The sequence below is a fragment of the Leishmania panamensis genome (genome assembly GCF_000755165.1).
Source record: "Leishmania panamensis strain MHOM/PA/94/PSC-1 chromosome 18 sequence".
In the NCBI taxonomy this organism is placed as follows: domain Eukaryota; phylum Euglenozoa; class Kinetoplastea; order Trypanosomatida; family Trypanosomatidae; genus Leishmania; species Leishmania panamensis.
In genome coordinates, this window is record NC_025863.1 from 236,732 (window position 1) to 254,713 (window position 17,982).

General features: G+C 51.5%; 6 protein-coding genes across 6 annotated transcripts, besides 2 other annotated features; 4 read left to right on the forward strand and 2 right to left on the reverse strand.

Annotated features, from left to right (window-relative positions):
* Positions 1-293: 293 nt before the first annotated feature.
* On the reverse strand, positions 294-1,265 carry LPMP_180560 (peroxisomal enoyl-coa hydratase, putative; the record flags this gene model as incomplete). The annotated part of the gene is made up of 1 exon (XM_010699588.1): positions 294-1,265. The coding sequence occupies one exon, from the start codon at positions 1,263-1,265 to the stop codon at positions 294-296; it is 972 nt and encodes a 323-aa protein (XP_010697890.1).
* An 876-nt stretch (positions 1,266-2,141) lies between these two features.
* LPMP_180570 (hypothetical protein) lies at positions 2,142-5,342 on the reverse strand (the record flags this gene model as incomplete). Its single annotated transcript, XM_010699589.1, has 1 exon — positions 2,142-5,342. One exon carries the CDS (start codon positions 5,340-5,342, stop codon positions 2,142-2,144), a length of 3,201 nt encoding a protein of 1,066 aa, XP_010697891.1.
* Positions 5,343-6,307: 965 nt separating this feature from the next.
* Positions 6,308-6,786: a repeat region.
* Positions 6,787-7,184: 398 nt separating this feature from the next.
* On the forward strand, positions 7,185-8,423 carry LPMP_180580 (vacuolar ATP synthase subunit c, putative; the record flags this gene model as incomplete). Its single annotated transcript, XM_010699590.1, has 1 exon — positions 7,185-8,423. One exon carries the CDS (start codon positions 7,185-7,187, stop codon positions 8,421-8,423), a length of 1,239 nt encoding a protein of 412 aa, XP_010697892.1.
* An 833-nt stretch (positions 8,424-9,256) lies between these two features.
* Positions 9,257-10,309, forward strand: LPMP_180590 (hypothetical protein; the record flags this gene model as incomplete). The annotated part of the gene is made up of 1 exon (XM_010699591.1): positions 9,257-10,309. One exon carries the CDS (start codon positions 9,257-9,259, stop codon positions 10,307-10,309), a length of 1,053 nt encoding a protein of 350 aa, XP_010697893.1.
* A 645-nt stretch (positions 10,310-10,954) lies between these two features.
* Positions 10,955-12,391, forward strand: LPMP_180600 (hypothetical protein; the record flags this gene model as incomplete). The annotated part of the gene is made up of 1 exon (XM_010699592.1): positions 10,955-12,391. The coding sequence occupies one exon, from the start codon at positions 10,955-10,957 to the stop codon at positions 12,389-12,391; it is 1,437 nt and encodes a 478-aa protein (XP_010697894.1).
* A 2,427-nt stretch (positions 12,392-14,818) lies between these two features.
* Positions 14,819-15,356: a repeat region.
* Positions 15,357-15,816: 460 nt separating this feature from the next.
* LPMP_180610 (hypothetical protein) lies at positions 15,817-17,385 on the forward strand (the record flags this gene model as incomplete). The annotated part of the gene is made up of 1 exon (XM_010699593.1): positions 15,817-17,385. One exon carries the CDS (start codon positions 15,817-15,819, stop codon positions 17,383-17,385), a length of 1,569 nt encoding a protein of 522 aa, XP_010697895.1.
* Positions 17,386-17,982: the final 597 nt, after the last annotated feature.

A 17,982-nucleotide genomic window follows, 5' to 3' on the forward strand; every position in this document is an offset into this window, starting at 1 on the left:
GAAACATAATGATAAAATAGTAGCATTGTAGGGGAGACAAGCAAGCAAACAAGTCGCTAGTATTCACAAGAAACACAAACTAGAATTCAACCAGAGTGAGAATCCGCTACAGCACACACATACACACAAAGATAAACATGAAAGGCACAATGAGCGCTACATGGAGAGAGTGGGGGAAAGGAGGTACAGAAGAAAGCCTCACGTTCGCTTGAGCGTGTGTGAGGGAAGAAATGGGGACACACGCACACACGCGGAAACCCTCTCCCAAGGAAAACTGCTCTGAACCATTACAGTCACGATTGCTTTGACTGCGGGAAGCCTCCTGTGAGGTTTGCCATGTAATCAGTGAACATGGGTACCCGTTTCTCAGCAAATGCACGCGCTGCCTCTGGGATGTCGTTGCACTTTAGGCTAAAGGCGTTGATTGCAGCTTGGTACTCGAGTGACGTCTGGACCGCGCGCTCCCGCTCCCAGTTCAGTATTAGCTTTGTGTTCTGCACGCCCAGTGGCGAGTTGGCAGCAATCTGTGCTGCCCGCATACGCGCATGGGCAAGGAGCGCTGAATAATCAGTACACACCTCCTCGACAAAGCCCATTGCCTTTGCCTCCACGCCGTTGAAGTCGCGGCACGTGAAGGCAAGCTCGCGCGTGCGTCCCTCACCAATAATGGCGGGAAGACGCTGCAGGACGCCAATGTCCGCCGCGAGACCCACTGCCGCCTCCCTCACAGAAAAGGTTGCGCGTGTTGTGGTGTACCGCACGTCGCACGCAGATACGACGGACGTTGCCCCACCGATGCAGTGGTAATCGATTGCGGCAATGATGGGTATGCGGCATCGTGCCAGCGATGATATCCCATCTTGAAAAGCGCGCACAGTACGGTGCTGATGCTGAAGAAGCATTGCAGGGGCTTTGCTGTCGCTCAAAGATGCTGCAGTGGCAACGGCGCCGCCGCCAGAAGGCAGAGACATCCCCGAGAGCAGCCTCAAGTCGATGCCAGCCGAAAACGAGCACCCGTCACGTGCTGCGAAAATAGCAACACGTGCTTCAGCGTTGAGCTCCTCGGAGAGTAGCTTGGTGAGCTCTGGGAGAGCGGCCACATAGGCGAGGTCAAGAAGGTTAAGCTTCTTCACGGGGTGCTGGGGGTCGCCGGAGAACACCTCAATTACACCCTTCGCCTCACCACGGTGCACTGAAAAGGGGCCAATGCATCGTATGAGCGACGCTGCATCTGCGGCAGAGAGCAGCCGGCAGCACACCTTCATATCCTATGCGTTTTGATCCCTCCTTTTTTTCGTTCAATATGAAAAATGAGCGAATGTACAGGAGGGGCGTACTCAGCGTACGGCCACACACACACACACAACAGTGTAGGACCCCAGGGAGAGAAATGAAATGATGCAAGAATGCGCAGCAACCCGCAAAGAGGGAGCTCACAGTTGAAGAACCCATTAAAGCAGTCCGGAAGAGACACACAACAGGCGAAGCAAGGGTTGGCCAAGAATAAACACAAAAAAGAGCACATGCAGAAGTAAAAGGTTGAGGTCATGTGGGTAGGATCGGGAAACACCTCTCCCGAGTATAAGCAATGGCAATCGCCTCTTTATGTTTTCTCTTTTCAGGTCAGCCATTTCTTTTTTTCGAGAACAAAATAGAGGATGCTGCCTCACCGTGCATGCTGATCTCATCCAGCACGCACGCACACGGTGACAGATAGACACCAGTCGAGCAACGCTGTACTAACGGTGATGCTTCAGGCGTTTAGTTTTTTCGTTTGCCCTTTGGTTCTGTTTTGTTGTTGATCTTGTTTTCGCTTGTAAAGGGGAAGCCGCTGGTCTCCTTTTTGCGTGCAAGGTGTTCACAGTTCCCTCAACAGGGCAAAGTTGGGAGGTGCTGGTTCTCTTTTCTTTTTACGCACAAAGGGGAAAGAAACGAGGTGCACAAGATGCTAACGAAACAAACAAAAAAAAAGTTACATCCCTCTCTGTGTACATCCCCTCGTTATTCAATGAAGGATGCAGGTCCAGAAAGGCATATGCGTGGTCACCAGTACGGAGACTGTGCACGAAACATAGGCAGCTGAAAACCTCCACATAATCGCGCAAAGGATAATAATAATAAGCATACATCGTAGGATAACGTTAATCAGCACAGACAACGTAAAGGGCGCGATAAGGTAGCATCCCGGCACCAGCACCTCTCAAAATAATTGTGAATCGGAACGGGAAGAGCGAGTTGCTGCTACACGCCATACCTTCAGCCTCCTCATCCTCTGGAAACGAGCGCTGCACAGACAGTCGTGCCTCTTTTCCGCTCGCAATCATTTGCGAAAGCGGTGCCACACTCCACCCGGGGTGCATTTCGAGAAGACGCGACTGCTCCCAGTTGTGCACCTCATACTCCACACTGAGGCCTTTGAAAAGATTACCAAGTATCAGTGTTTTGCTTTCCTCCTCCGCAAAAAGCAACGTGACCGGGTAGTCAGGCCGGCAACCGATCCCGCCTTCGAAGGAGATTGCTGTCGGTTTACCCGTCCTCACGTCGGAAATCGGTACACAGCAGTAGAAGCTGCTACTCACGCTTCGTCCCTCGAGAACGAGTTCACGATTTTCGCCGCTGGCAGCAATGCTCAGTCGTTTCGAGTGCACCCCAGCGTCCAACGGTGCGAACACAACATCCACAACTTGCCTTGTGTTCGGCTGTATAGTAAACGCCCACGGGTGTACCAGAAAGGGCCGTGTGTCTCTTGGATCAAAATGCACAGCGTTACTCCCCGCGTGTACCCCTTCATCCTCCTCCGTGTGGCTGCGTATTAAGATATCAAGAGGGAACGAGCCCACGTTGTGAAAGCTCAGGCTCGTCCGCGTGGATTCGCCTTTCTGTGTGCAATCAAACGCAATATATCGCACAGAAGCAGCAGAAGCAGCGTCCTGTTGCGAAACGCTTTCTGCTGGAGTGATAGACAACTGTGTCGGAGTGCATGTACCCTGCACGTTCACAGCAGCAAAAACGACTGTGCCATCGAGCATAACCAACTCCACCTTTATCGTCTCATTGAAATTCCCGTACGTATGTGGGTGAAAGGAAAGAGGTATCTCTGCTTCGGTGTGCGGCGGTACCTCGTCGAATGTCACACTCACAACCAAAAATGAGGAAAACGGGTTCAGCGGCGGGGCGCGAATCATGCAAGGCGCACTGCCAGTATTACGTACCTTGAACATACGAATGGAGGCGTGATGAATTGGAACTTTCCCAAAATCCATGAACACCTCTCCCTTGTAACTTTGCGACGCAGCGCCATTTTCATCTTTGTCAGCGACAACGGAAGCCTTTGCAAAACCCTGTCGAATATCAATGTCAGTAGGCTTCTGTTGCTTTCCAGGCAGCGTGCCCGGTGCATTTCCTACCTCCTCGATCCTTACAGGTGACATCACCGCACAGCACCGCACTACAATGAAGCAGCATTCATCGTCTGAGCCGCTCAAGCAGCACTGGATTCGAAACTGCCTATGCTTGCTCCATATCTCTTTTTCGCTTCCCTGCTCCCAGTCATTATACATAGCGTGCTTCTGCGGTGCGGAGGCCTCAGAAATAATTCCGTTGAGGGGGTCCTTCTTCGGCCTTGATGACCGCTGCGCTGGTGCGGCCAATTGCAGGGGATCCACATACTCAAACTCCATCGGCGCATGGAAAAAGATAGCCACAACAACACTTTCTCCCGGTTGCAAAATCCCCGCATTAGGTGAGACTTTGAAAAAAGAACAAGGGACAAGAAAGCTAAATTGAATCAGTTTCCCGTTTGTATTGGAAAGAACCGTTGTAGCAGAAACACTGTGGCCAATGTTGCAGGGGGGAAGCAGCAGTGTCCGCGCTGACAGTGCAGCCGCAGGACGTGTTCCCTGACCACTGAGAGCAATGCATTGCGTATCACCAAACTCGTTTGTGAGCTTTATGGTCTGTGAAAAACGGCCCTCCTGCGGAGCCTCCATCTTAAGGGTGAAGCTCGCCGTCTCAAAAGGTACAAGTTCCAAAACGTCAGGAGTTGCCGCGACCCAATAAGGAAGATTTTCGAATCCAACGAGCTGCTTCACACTCGATTCGTTTGTGACAGGCACCTGTACTGACTGCATCGTTTGCAGCGGAATTGTGCCAATATCAAAGGCAGTCAGCGGCAACCGAGGCGCTCGGTGAGACAGCACGCCGTCTATGTTCAAAATGAGAGGTAGTGTTTGATCTCGTACAATGCACTTGATCATCGAAAAGAAATCTTTCGGCAAGTCTTTCGATGGCGTGAAAGCAACCCGCACGCTGTATTCTTCACCAGACTGCACGCACACGCGAGATGGAAAAACAGCAAGGGCGCCAAGCAATGGAACAGGAACTTGAAATTCTGCAACCGCGGCAATGTTACTTTTATTGACGATACTCACTTCATCCCAGTACCGCTCGCCGTAAAAGCACGCCCCAAACTCCAGCTTCCCGGTTGTAAGAAACACTGGAAGATCTGTGCTACTGCCTGTAATTGAAGTAGTATGAGCTAGCTGAGAATTGTCCTTTTCCGTGAATGTAATCTCGCTACTAATCTGCATCGGATACAGCGGGGCAAAGCTGATAACTATCTGCGACATGGAGAAGGGCGGTATCTCTATTCTGTACTGCTGTGGTGATATCCGAAAAAGGCTCATTTTTTGACCATCGATAGGATGCTCGCTTCTTTGTTCGAGAAGAGATTTGAAATCTCCACCAAGGATCACAGTCCCAGGCATCGCTCCGCTATTATGCAATCTAATTGTCTTTGCTCGTTTTTCGCCCACAATCACGGTTCCAAAATTAACGTCCTTCGGCTCCACAGAAAAAGCAAACGCTTTCTTCGAGGAGGTCAGTGGCACTGCAAAGTAACCCTCGTCGGTTTTCACATATATGGCGGTGGAGATATCACTAAGATCGCCTGGTCGGTACTTGACGATGATATTCCACGAAAGTCCTGGGGATATTTTTGGTGGAACAGTGTACTCAATGCTCACCATATTTGCATACCTTGACGGAATAGGCATCACTCGGAATGTTTTGGGAACAGTCGCCGTGTTTGTGAAGGTAACAAGCATCTTGTGTTCCTTGCCGACATCATAATCAGCGAAACACACAGTCTCGGGATTGAATTGGAATGGTGTCTTCTCTTTGGAAAGCAAATAGCGAGTATATACCGCTCTGGCACTATTAATTGCATCACGCGGTTGGCGCCTCCATTTTCGATGCGTGCTGTAGTTGCAGTCGCCATCATCAGCGTCTTTCCAATAGAATGGGTTTTTAATAACACCGTTGTCAAAGGAAAGAAAGTCCATTTCGCTGTTCTGTGGCAAGCCTGCTAAAAATTGAGAGCATTGCTTATGATTACATAACGGACGATAAATAAAAGTAGGAGTAGGTGAGGAAAGTATGGCAGGCAGAAGTCAAGCGAGAGTGATAGTTGGCAGCATGGTAAGAGATGTATACATCATCGAATGATCAGTTGTACAGTTTTTTTTCGCTCTCAGTCGAGGACACACAAAAGGCCTCAGCGACGGAACGATAGAAAAGGCAGCGAGGGCAAGCTCGGTTCGACGTGGGTGTGCGTGTGGGTGCGTCTTTTTTTTTTATTATTGACAAAACGATCATGTCCTTGATAGCAGTGAAGACACCCAACATCATCCGTTTTGCAGCCGTATCAGATACTCATTGGTCATTATGAACGACAGCTTCTGTGCAGCAGCCTCCTCACCACAACAACCTTCGCCGTTGACTGCTTGAAAGAGCGCTCTCAGCGAAAGCAAAACTCAGAAGTAAACATTTGTTCAAATGTTTGAAATGCATTCTAGCGCGTTTGTTAGTCATGAGCGTCACTGGTGAAGGGCTAAATGAATAACTTTGGAAGGTAAGAAGCGTGCCGCACCAAAACTCTTTGAATCACTATGCTATTCACTCCCTCTCACCTTGAACAAAGGAAAGAAAAAAACAGTGTCGTTGAGTTAATTGAATGCGCTGGGGCACGGTGTGCCGGAGAAACCACGGGAACCACTGGTGCCCGAGAAGGGGGAACCGTACTTGGCCCAGAACCCCCACACCGTGGAGATAAGACCATCGGCGGCATCAACCGCTATGTGGCAGCTAACCGACCCAGCACCGCCGCCCACGGCCACCAAGTGATGAGGAGATGCACCAGATATACGAGGGTGCCATCGATCCGCCCATGGAAAGCATCCCGCCCCAACGGCTCTGACAAGGCGTTCCCCAGTGCCCAGGATTGCAGCGCAGCGTTTACTGTTTTTGTAAGTCGAGCAGCCCCCCCCCCCCCCCCCAATGTCGAAGCACGCCTGGCGGCGACAAGCCCAAGCACCCGCGACGGAGAAGCCACAGCGGTTCGGCGACACTGTCGGCGATTGGGTCGTAGACCGTGTGCTGTCGGGAGGACGCTCGACAACTGGCTCGCATGCGCCATTCGAACGATAGGAAGCATCAGCGCGAACCGGAAGCATCCCGCACAGACCCTTCCACCCACTTGTATGGGGAACGCAAAGCACCTCAAGGAATGCACAAAGCGGCAACTGGCACGATGAGAACGACTGCGGGACGACCTGAGGAGCGGGGGCGGTTGGCTCAGGTTTGCGAAAGAGACCGTGCCCCAACGGCTGAGTGGGTACATTGCTGCGAGGCGTGTGTCTACAGTTGCTTGGCACCGGGCGATGGGCCTGCGGCAGTTCCCGGTAGAGTGAAGTTTGACTCGTGTGTTTTATGACGATGGGCGCGTTGGTAATGAATGATTTTCCTTCTCTGCCTGAGCGCATTTAGGCGAGTGATTTTCCAGGTAACGAAATCTTGCTTTTTCTTCGTACTGGCTGCAGCTGTAGGAGTGTTGATGAACCTTTACAAGCACTTGTAGTAGCACCTATGCTATTCAGTGTTCCTGAATCACTGAGCTCACGGCAATGAAAATGACAAGTACTTAGGAAGATGTGGGGCAACTGCGTCAGTGGGTGTAATGTGGCCCGCAGCAGCTTCATTCACACCTGTGGTGTTATGAGCTAATTGCAAAGAACTGACCAGCTTGCGGCATTGCGAGCCCAATGCGCCGTTTAAACAATGGGAACGAGCATATCAATAAAGCTGCTGTTAGAAATTTTCAGATCTTCTAATCACTCCACACTTCAATGGTCTTGGAGTATGTAATTTTCTACTCGCTTAAAACCAACCCTTTGTCCGTTCTTCAGAAGGCTTTCACAGGCAGAGTAGTCTTCCTGAGAGAGATGAGTGAGAGTTTTCTCATTCTTGCGCTGCCTTACTTGCAGCACTCGCAGGACTCCCTGCAGTCCGCTCAATATGAAGCCCTTGTGCGTCACATGGGCCCTCTGGGACAGACGTTTCGCCACTTTGTCATCCCCAGCCTAAAGGTTGGAACGTTGGACTCTCTTATGGAAGCAAGTGATGAGTTGGCGAAACTGGACCCTATCATGGAGAACACTTTGCAGAAGCTGATTGGACTGATGGAGGAAACGTCTGGAAAGCCTCGTAGCGTAGTGACAACGTTCCGAATTAACCAAACCCAGGAAATGTCGTCCGCTGGCTACGTCAAGAACTTCCTGTGGAGCACTGCGCAGTTCGACCCCAAAGAGACAATTCAAAGCCTTATTGAGAAATTTGCTCGAATTAATACTACCGCTGATGAGCGTGTTCGAGCCATGCTAGCGGAGTACAATGATACTCGCAACAAACTGATAGCAGCGAACCGGAAGGGTGAGGGAAACCTGTCCATTCGCCCGATTCGCGAGCTTGTCGCACTCTATAATCGGAACTACCAGTGCTTTGTTGATACAGAGTTGCTAGTCACCGTTTTTGTAGCGGTACCTTCAGCAGCACAGAGAGAGTGGCTGGCGACGTACTGGAAGATGAACGAGTACGTGTGCCCGCAGTCCAACCGGATGGTGGCCGAAGACAAGGAATACGTACTTAACAGCATTGTCATGTTTAGGAAAGTTATGGATGATGTGAAGATGGCGTGCCGCAAGAAGCGTTATGTCATTCGCGAGGTGGAAGGGACCGACGAGCTTTCTTTCGCCGAATTGAAGAAGCTGCAGCAGAAGGCCGAAAAGGAGAAGAAGGCGCTTTACACGCTGCTATGGCAGCAATACTGCACCTGCTACGTTGCCTGGATTCACCTTAAGGCGGTGCGAGTGTTTATCGAGGCGCTGCTCAAGTTCGGCCTTCCGCCACGTTTCATTGCTGTGGTGCTGCAGGTGCCTGTAGATAAAGAAGCTGAAATCCGCAAACGAATTGCCCAGGTGTACCCTGATTTGACGACACCGTTGGCAAATGATGTGATTGTTGATACTGGTGCTTTGCAGCAGGAATATCCTTATGTTTCCCTGAAAGTGACGAACATGCAGAAGTAGCGGCAGATGTTGTCGTAGGGTCTTTTTCTGTTTTAGAAATCATTTTTTCCCCTTTGTATGCAAAAGTGCGATGTCGGTGCTGAGAGAATAGGATTTTTGAAAGAAGCTGCGAAAAAAAAAACTCTGACCGTAAAAAATGCTTGAAAAAAATAGTTGCATTGCTTTGTGCAGGCTGAGAAGGCTTGTGCATGGAAGAGGAGAAAAAAATTGAGCATTGCTCTAGCACCTCAAGCCCAGTATTACCTCTGTAACGTTTATTCTGTCGCACAGCCAGAAATGCCTCTACATAGATTGAGGGCAGAAGCAAAGATAGGTAGCGGATGCTCATCGCGAACCTAAAGCGCTGAGATAAACTAATAATAATAATGTCATCATGGCTGATGCCACAAGACACCTACTTTAAATGTCAAGAAAGTATACCTCACCTCCTTTTCCGTTCATCTTTTGAGTCCTTCTTTTTCCCCTGCTCTAGCATCTTACCGTGTATTATCGACTTCTTAGCATTCACTCTTCTTTTCCTGGTTCTTGAGAAACACGCTACTCTGGGTAACATAATCATGCCCTGCTATATTGTTGCTGTGCTATTTCTTACTGCGTCTGTTTGCATTGGTGCAGGTGCTTTGCGTGTAGAGTTGACTCAAAATACACTTGTTGGAACGGAGGCCAAGCTATCACAACATACTGTTCAGTTCTCTAACACCTCGCTCTGCTTCCACACTGTTGCTACAGATGGTGAAAACTTAGACTCGATTAAGTCTACGCACTGCACCTTTGATAGTGGTTTGACATTTGAAGCAGTGGAAAATGTGGGCGACATCTGTTTGAGGGGGGTCATGATCGGCCATCAGCTGTTCTGCCCCCACGAGCAAGCTCAGCAGCCGGAGGATGGGGACGTGGAGTATGCAGCTATTTCGTTCGTGGCCCGCGATGGCGCCATCCACAAAGAAAGTAGCATTAAACGTTTTGTGTTCAAGGGCGACAAGTTGACTGGGGTGTTGAGTGATGTTTATTTTAACGGGCATGCGGTTTACGTGAAAGAAGAGGATGCGTACATCTTTGTGTCGACAGCTGTAAACGAGGCAGACGAAAAGAAGGTTATTGTGTTCCGTTCAGAGGATGGGTTTGTTTACCATGCGATTTCCGTCATCTCGAAGTTGGAAGAAGCTGAGCAGCATTACTTGATTCATGAAGGAGGTCGAAAGCTGTCTGTAGTATCATCCTTCAACAGACTTTACTACACAAGTGTGTCATCTGGCTATGCTGGTAAGTACTGGTCGACTGTGAAGATGTTGAACGTATCTACACCACCAGCGTCTGTCATGTTCTCCTCTGGAGTACAGCTTCAGTACGCGTGCTCAAACGAAACGTCTGAGCTAGCCAAGTGGTATGTCGCCGACGGCAAAGAGCGACACACTATTACAACAGAAACCCCAGAGTTACCCGTTGTCAGTAGCGCTACAGCCCGCTCTCCCTTTCTTGCGTTTGCCCTGAAAGCGCCTGACAGCGACGAGAAAAAATTACTTGTTCTGCAGGCCGAGTCTAAGGGCGACAGACAGACTCACGTTCGCGCTTTTCATTTTTATGTTGACGACTCTGCCGAGGAAGCTGAGAAGGCGGCCAGGATGGCAAAGGGGTTAGAGGAGCAGCAGAAGAAAGAAGCAGCCCGTTTGCAAGCGACTCGTGAAAGACTGGAGCGAGAGAAAGCGCAGCGGCGCGAGCGGATTCGCAAGAAGGCGGAACGTAAGGCGCGGTTTATTACCCTCGACGAATCAAATGTGCGGGCAGCCAAAGGGTTCCTCGAGAAAGATGGAGAGATGATACTTGTGAGGCGTGTGAACAAAGATTCGATCACGTGGGAGAAAGAGATTTTCTTTTCTGATCTCTAGTACTGCGGTCTGTCTCGCTTGGGGGTCTTCTTTTTCTTGATGCGTCCTTGCGATGACTTTTGTGTCCTATGCCTCTTTTCATGTCTCTACCACTTTTTTCGCGTTTTGATTCTCGCTGCAACGCAGTCATTCTGAAGTGGTGTCATCTCCGCCAACGTACAAGCGGAAGTAGGCAGAAAAAAGCCTTTCGATTCTTGATTTGTGACGAGGTAGCCCTAGCAACTCAGCAAGAACGAAAATCTCGACTTTGTTTCTCTTTGCGGCACATGCAGCTCCAAACGAAAGACAACTGCTCTCTCCTTGCTCACTCCTCTTGCATTTTCTGTTACCTCGACCCCTCCCCCTGTCCAACGTCGTTAACAGCACGAACTTTCTCCCCTTCTGTGCTGATCAGCTAATGAATTAATTGCCTCGGAAGCAAATCATATAAATCACCACAAGGACCACTTTTTGTTGTTGTTGACATTAAAAAACAGTGGTAGAGGGAGCTTGCGCTACAAGTTTTCTCCCACACTGTAGACGGTACCTAGCATCTCCCTGGTGCAGAGAAGAAGTTATCAACACCAGACGGTGCTGAGAGACAGAAATCGTGGCAAGATCTGAAGAGTAGGTTGAGCCTCGCAAACGTTACTTTGCTGGGCGAAAATGCAGGAGCTCGGAAGCCCCAGCACTAGTGAGTCGCGAGAGATTCAGCATTGCAAACATTACTCATTGAAGCACACAATGAAAGTTGTTATTCGTAATAGCATCTACGCAGCCATTGGTCGCATTCTCATAGGAGTTATGAAGGCATTAGTGAAGCGTGGTGTCTCGAGAGCGTTCTTAGCCCGCATCCCGTCCGAGTTCCTCTCGCTGGATCCTCTAAAGTGGGCAACCGTCTTCGCCGGCTTCTCGAGCTTCCGTTTCTGTCGGCAGACGCTCCTCCGCACTCTCAAGCCATTTGGAGCCTCGGAGAAGTTCGTGTCGCTGCTGGCCGGCTGTATTAGTGCCACACCTGCCTTTGTCATGAACAAGGAGACGCGCACGGAGCTGTGCCTGTACCTGTTCGTTCGCAGTGCCCACACCTTTTCACAGCGCCACCTTTTGCCACGCATGCCAAAGGTCGTCCAGGAGTTCTACTACTACGACGTGGTGCTCATGTGTCTGAGCTCCGCCCAAATTGGCTACGGCACTCTCTTCAATCCCAACACTCTGCCAAAGTCGTACCAAGGCTTCCTGAACCGTATCTCCACCTATCATGAAAAGCTCATCCGCGGCCACTCTGGGTTCTGCCGCGAGCGTCTTATCCCCGATCTTGTAGACTACTGCTGGTCGAAGAAACTTCCCGTGATCGAGAACTTTGGCCAACGCGGCGCTAATATTCTTTGCCAGGTGGCGCACAGCGGCTACTCGTGCAACATGTGGGCCGTTGTCTTCATCGTCAAGAACATACTTACCATTGGCATGCCGCTTTACGGCCCGCAGCGACTCGTGTCGATGCTGGTGTTCCAGCGCAGACGCCTCATGACAAACCCGGTCTCCACAATCACGCACAACGTACGCTCGATGCTGATCAGCTCCCTTGTTCTCGCCTTGTACATTGGGGTTATCCTGCGCTCCGCTTGCTTTGGCGTGCAACACCGCGGCGGAGGCACCAAGACAGTGACGGCGCTGTGCTCCCTTGCCGGAGTGGCAACGCTACTAGAACCGAAGAGACGTCGCATGGATCTCGCCCTGTATTGCTCCATGCAAGCACTTCGCTCCTTCTTACTGACACAGAACCTGCGCGGCCGCCTGCCCTATCCGCGGCACTGGTTCGTGTGCACCGTATATCTGCTCTCCGTCGGATTTCTCTTTTATCAGTATGAGGAGGAGCCGAGGCTGTTGGACCGCCGCGTCCGCACGGCGCTGCACCTCCTGCTAGATGAGCCGTCACCCGCGGTGTCGAAAGAGGAGACGTCACCGTTCACGAGCGCTGCCGTGTCCACAGGCGACAGTGCGGGTGCGGATGCGCCTGCGGAAAGCCCCACTGCCGGCAAAACCAAGGAAAAGCCAGAAGTCGCCAGTACCGTATCCATTGGGTCGACACGTCAAGGGACTTAGACATGCCATAGTAGGCGGAGGTAGCAAAGGGAATGGGGAAGCAGCGGTGACACTACAAACGCGACATCGCAGCTTTCCCCTGGGCGAATTTCAAGGAACAGCAATAGCGTAGGACGAAAGGGGAGTGAGTGGGAAAGCAAGGCAACCATTTTTGTATGTGCAGGTTTGCGAGTAAGGCTTGCTTTGATTGGGCTCACAATGACTGTTGGATGTAATAGAAGTTAGCGCAGACTTTTGAGCGAACTGTACGGTTTCCTCCTCCTGTCGATGTTTTCCATCGTTTGCGAAGTCACTTTTTTGTTTACTTTTGTGTGTTGTGTTCTGATCGTCGCTGATGCTATACAGTGACAACCCGCTTCCCTCCCCCTCTTCTCTCCCCCATTGCGTCTCTTTGATGTCCCTCTCTCCCAGCTGCCTCGTTGTGGCTGCCATTCTTGTTCTTTTGTTTTGCGATAGTGCGTCCTCCAGGACTTCACTGTTTGCCGCCGCATGCACCACAAGAACCAAAAGGAAACGAGAGAAGAGCGAGGAAAACACAGAAAAAAGGGGGAACACTCGCCACAGACAAGCGAAAAAAACATACAACCACATAAAACCTCTACACCTTTTCTTCCTTGTGTTCCTCTTTCTCTCCTTTTCTCGGTGCATGTGTGCTATTCTTACCCTTTTTTTTCTTAATCGTTTCTGTGCACCTGATTTTGTTTTCTCTTCGTTGTTCGTGCCCATGGTGCTTCTCCCTGCCTAGTGTATGTTTGTCTGTAAGCGTGGTGAACCTTTTGATCTCCGTCTCTCTCCGTCTCTCTCTCCATCGCTCGGCTGCGTCTGCGTTACCTTGTTTCTTTTGATGTCTGCGTGTTGCTTTGCATTTTCATCCATCTATATATGCGTATGTAGAGTGCGTTTGTGCAGTACTGTCTTGATGTTTTCCTCCTTCTGGGTTTGCCTGCTTAGATGAGGGAATCGGCTCTCTTTTTATAACCGCAGTCATTACTATGGCCACCGCCGCCCTCTCTCTTCCCATCACATCCTCCGCGTGCGTGCGTGCACTTTGCGCGTCTGTGTTAGCCTCCATCTTTTTTTTTCTTTTGCATTCTCCATTTTTGGGCACGTTTCTGCTTTTCTCCCCTATTGGCCTGTATGTGTGGGGGGGTGTGGTTTCCATGGGCTTATGTCATCTCCTCCTCCCCTTCGCTTCGCTTTGTGACATCTTCATGGGTAACACTTTCCAAGTGGTGATGGGTTGCGTGTGAATGCGTGGGCCCTGAGGAAACTGTGCAAGTATGTCTTTGTGCCTAGGAAGTGCTGAATCGGGGAGGAGAGAGAAAAGGTGCGAGAAACTTAAGGATGCTTGTCTGGTTTTCGACTCCTGATCTCGAGCCCGCTGCTCCCCCCTCCCCACTACCACGACCTCAACAATTCCACCTACCTCTTCCCCTCTTGTTTGCGTTTCCTCTCAAACTGGGTAAAGTTGGTGTGCGAAAGAGCGAATGCAAAAGCTGACCACGCGCGCCGTTTTGTGTCCCTCTCGCGCCCCGTTGTTGGTTTTCCTTTTTTTTCCTTCCCTCTGCCCTGTCGTCGTTCAGGCTGAATGACCTCTCCGCATCACCTCTCTCTCTGTTCTTTACTCGCTCTTGCTCATTGCGGTGTATCTCTTTTGCATTTGTTTTTACGTCGTTTCCGAGTCATCGTCGTCAACGGTGGGGGTACGCGCATATTCTTCAACTTGTTTTAGTAGTAGTGGAGCACACACGCACACACAAAGAATGGCGACGAAGGAAGAAAAAAAAAGTACCGGCTTCGAGGATAATGCATAGGCGTAGATGCTCGGAAAAAGAAAAGACGGGGCAGGAAGTATGGAGGCAACGTGAGTTATACCGGCGACATGACTGAAAGGCGTAAGATAGAGCATACAGAAAGCCCCTTCTTGATGACATTCTTTCCACCTCTACACACAGAGACATGCATGCGTACACCTCCACATCAACACCGACAACAACGGAGAACGATGATATGGCGTGTTACCTCACTGGAGAGGTGAACAGAGTATTAAAAGGAGAAAGGAGAGAGAGAGGGCAGCGGTTGTGTGTGCGTGGAAAGAGTAACTGAGAGAGATCACCAAAGGTGTGGACACTTTCCACGATTACTTGGCTTTTTTTTTTTACTTACGCCACCTATTCTTTTTTCCCCCCCTTTCGATTGTGTTAAAGTGTACATTTATGCGCATATGCATGTATGTATATGTATCTGCCTGTGTGTCTGTGTGTGCGTGCGTGCGTGCTCCTTCGCCCCCCCCCCCAAAAAAAAAGGTCGCCTGTGGAGTCGAAAGCGGGTAGTGTAGTGAGGCTGCTCTGGGAGAGGAATATGCGACGCTCATCTTTTACACACTTCTTCACTGATCAGCGGCTGCTGTCTTTTGTCCGCGCTTAGCCCTGATGATGGGAAATATATTGGTGTGATATCTCAAGGTTCAGTACTCACTCTGTGTGAAGAGGCTAAATGGGCTCCCTTCATCCCTGCCAATGCCGAACCGCTTCTGGCGGTGACAGGTCCAAGCGTCTAGAACGTAAGGAGGTCAGAGCAATGTATCGGCACTGATGTCGCCAGTCTTGCTGTGGATGACGTTGCGTCGGAGCAACCTGCAGCAGTGAACACGCTTGTGCCATCTACATTGATAGGGCAGCGTCACTCGAACGCATCCCACCAGGCCCTCGCTGCCCGCTCGTATGGGAAGCGTGGGCCACCCCGAGGGGTGCACCAGGTAGCGGCCGGCATGATGAGAGCGGCTCTGAGGCTACATGCGAGGCAGGGGTGGGTGGTGCTTGATGCAGAGGTCGTGCTGAGGTGACTGAGTCGGGGTAATGCCGTAAGGTGTGTCTGCCGCTGCTTCGCACCGGGTGATGGGTCTGTGGCAGGGGCGGGTGCAGAGTAGAGTTTGACTCGTGTTCGGTGGCAGAATGGACACATTGAAACAAGAAACGCTCTTAGGCGCGCACGCACACAGACTCGCAGAAACGTCGGTTCTTAGTTGTTATAGATACCTGCCTGCGTGTGCTTCTCTTTCTCTACGGTGAACTGCCTCCCTCTCTTCACTTATCCCAACTCATCTCGTCTTCCTCTGCCTCTATTCACCTACTGAATCTCCTCTCTTTTATATGCCTGACGTGCTCCCCTACGTCCTCATTGTTCTCATAACCTCTCTCCTTCTGCTTGGCGTATTCTCCCTTCTTTATCTTTATGCGCTCTGACTTGTCGCGTACATCCGCACACGCCACGCGTCTCTGCTTGTGTGGACTGGCATGTACCACAGTGTCGCACCTCCCCACAGATCCAAGCAGTATCTCCACTTCACAGCACTAAAGGGAGAGAGCAGGCGGAACGAACGCGCTCACATTTACAGCAGCCCGCGCAGAAAAGCGTCGTTCGTAATGGCGTCTAGCACCCTGGTTGAGACGGAGCGCATCATACGCGAGAAGCTCGAGGCATCCGGGCAGTACGGAAAGATGCGGGCCATGATCATGGAGGCAGCACTGCAAACTGTCAGCACCGGCGGCAACAACAACTCAGGTGTCCATCAGCCTTTGGTGTTTCACCCCACTGTTGCACTCAGGGATGCCAAGCAGAATGGTGTCACAGAGCTGAGCATTGTGCAAGAGTATCTGCAGTACCTCGGCCTGCAGTACACGGCACGAGTGCTGCAGCTAGAGGCTGGGCTGCAAGAAGTGGCTTTGCGCACCAGTGCAGAGCTGCAGGAACAGCTGCACATCGCAGTCGACGATCGATCCGATCCTTGCCTGTCGGCGCTTGTGCATGGCAGGGTAACTGGGGTGGTGCCGTCCACCGCTGCGACTGGGACACCGGCTGCTGCTGCTGAGGAAGAGGACACTAACACCGAGGACATCGATGATACTGCCTCCGACCACAATCAGCCTGGTGGCGAGAACACGACGTACTTCATCTCCAAGTGGAAGAAGCGTCATTTCATGCGTCACAATCAAGTCTCCGGGCAGCAGGTGCAGATCGAGTATCTGACAGACTGCCACACGGCGGTGCTAGATGAGCTAGACAGCATGACCGTCGATGACTGTGAGGGTGGCGAGCTGGTGATTGCCGCGTGCGAAGGGAGCGTGTTCCTACGTAATTGCAAGAACATGACGATCCACGTGGCGTGCAAGCAGCTCCGCACGCGCGATTGCGAACACATCAAGTTGTACATCTTCACCTCGACCGACCCTGTCGTGGAGATGAGCCACCACATCTCCTTCTATCCATTTCACTTGCGCCTACCAGGGCTTCGGCGGCTGTTTGCGGAGGCTCGGTTGGACCCCAAGGCGAACAGATTTGTCCACGTGTACGACTTCACACCGACGGAGCCGCAGCTGCCGAAGCCGCACTTTGACGTACACTTCCCTGATCACCACCTCTCGATGGAGGATCGCTACGCCAGCTACGGTGCTCTGGATTGCCCGCCTGAGATCGAGGAGCTGCTGGCCCTGCGTCTAATGCCGGCCGCGAGCTCCGAGTCGGGGAAGAACAAGAGCTATGATATTCGGACGGGGGCACAGATGTGGGCGCAGGCAGGCCCAACGCCGGCTCCGGCGGTTGCGGCGGCGGCGGCGGCAGTAGGAACTGCCGCTACTACGTCCGCCAACGCCCACGCGGAGAGTGGTGACGATGACGACGAAGAGGAAATTGCGTCTGACAGCGATCACTCTGGCTCTTCGCCGCAATCGACGTCAGCTTCGACGGCGTCGTCCTCCGAGGCTGAGGAGTATGCCCCGGCAGAGAGGCAGATAGCAGGGCAATCAGCAATGCAGCGCATCGGCGGGCTGTCCGCGGCGGCCCCGCTGGGCCCCATTCCGGCTGTTGGTTTAGCAGCCCACGCTGTCACTTCAGGTGGCATAGACAATGAAGAGTACTCCTCCTTTGACGACGATGACAACAGCAACGACGCAGATGACAAGTGCAACGTAGATGAAGACGAAGATGACTTTTAGCACCTGTTGATCATCCGTTCCCCCCCCCTCTCTCCTCTCTCTCTCTCTCCGCGTGTGTCTTGTGGGCAGAGGAGGGCAGAAAAAATATGATGCAAAGCATGTCTACTACCAAACAAACGAGGGAGGAGCAAAACGGCGCAGCGGTTTCGGACAGGTAGGCGAGAGTCGTAGCACCATAAGACGAGAAGCAATACACGAAGCCCTATCCCTTCCCCTCTTTCCGATTCCCAGAAACCTCCCACACATATGGGTGGCTGCTGCATACGCACCTGTACTTCGCCGTTGCTTTTCCATATTCCCCCCCCCCTTCCCTCCCCCCATTTGTCGATGTACGTGTTCATCGTGGGTGTCTTTCTTTCTCCCCACCACCACCACCACCTCCCTCTCCACGAAAAAAACACACACATATGGTCTGTGCCCTTGCATGTCTCTCTGTGGGTATGTGCGTGCGTGTGCGCTTGCTCTGTTTCTTCTCCCCCTCTTATGCTCTCTGACTGTGTCTTATCAGAGCACTTCTGAAGAGGAGATAAAATTTTAAAAGGGGAAACAAAGCGACAACAACAAAGCGAAGGAGAGACATGGCGGACTCGTGCTGGC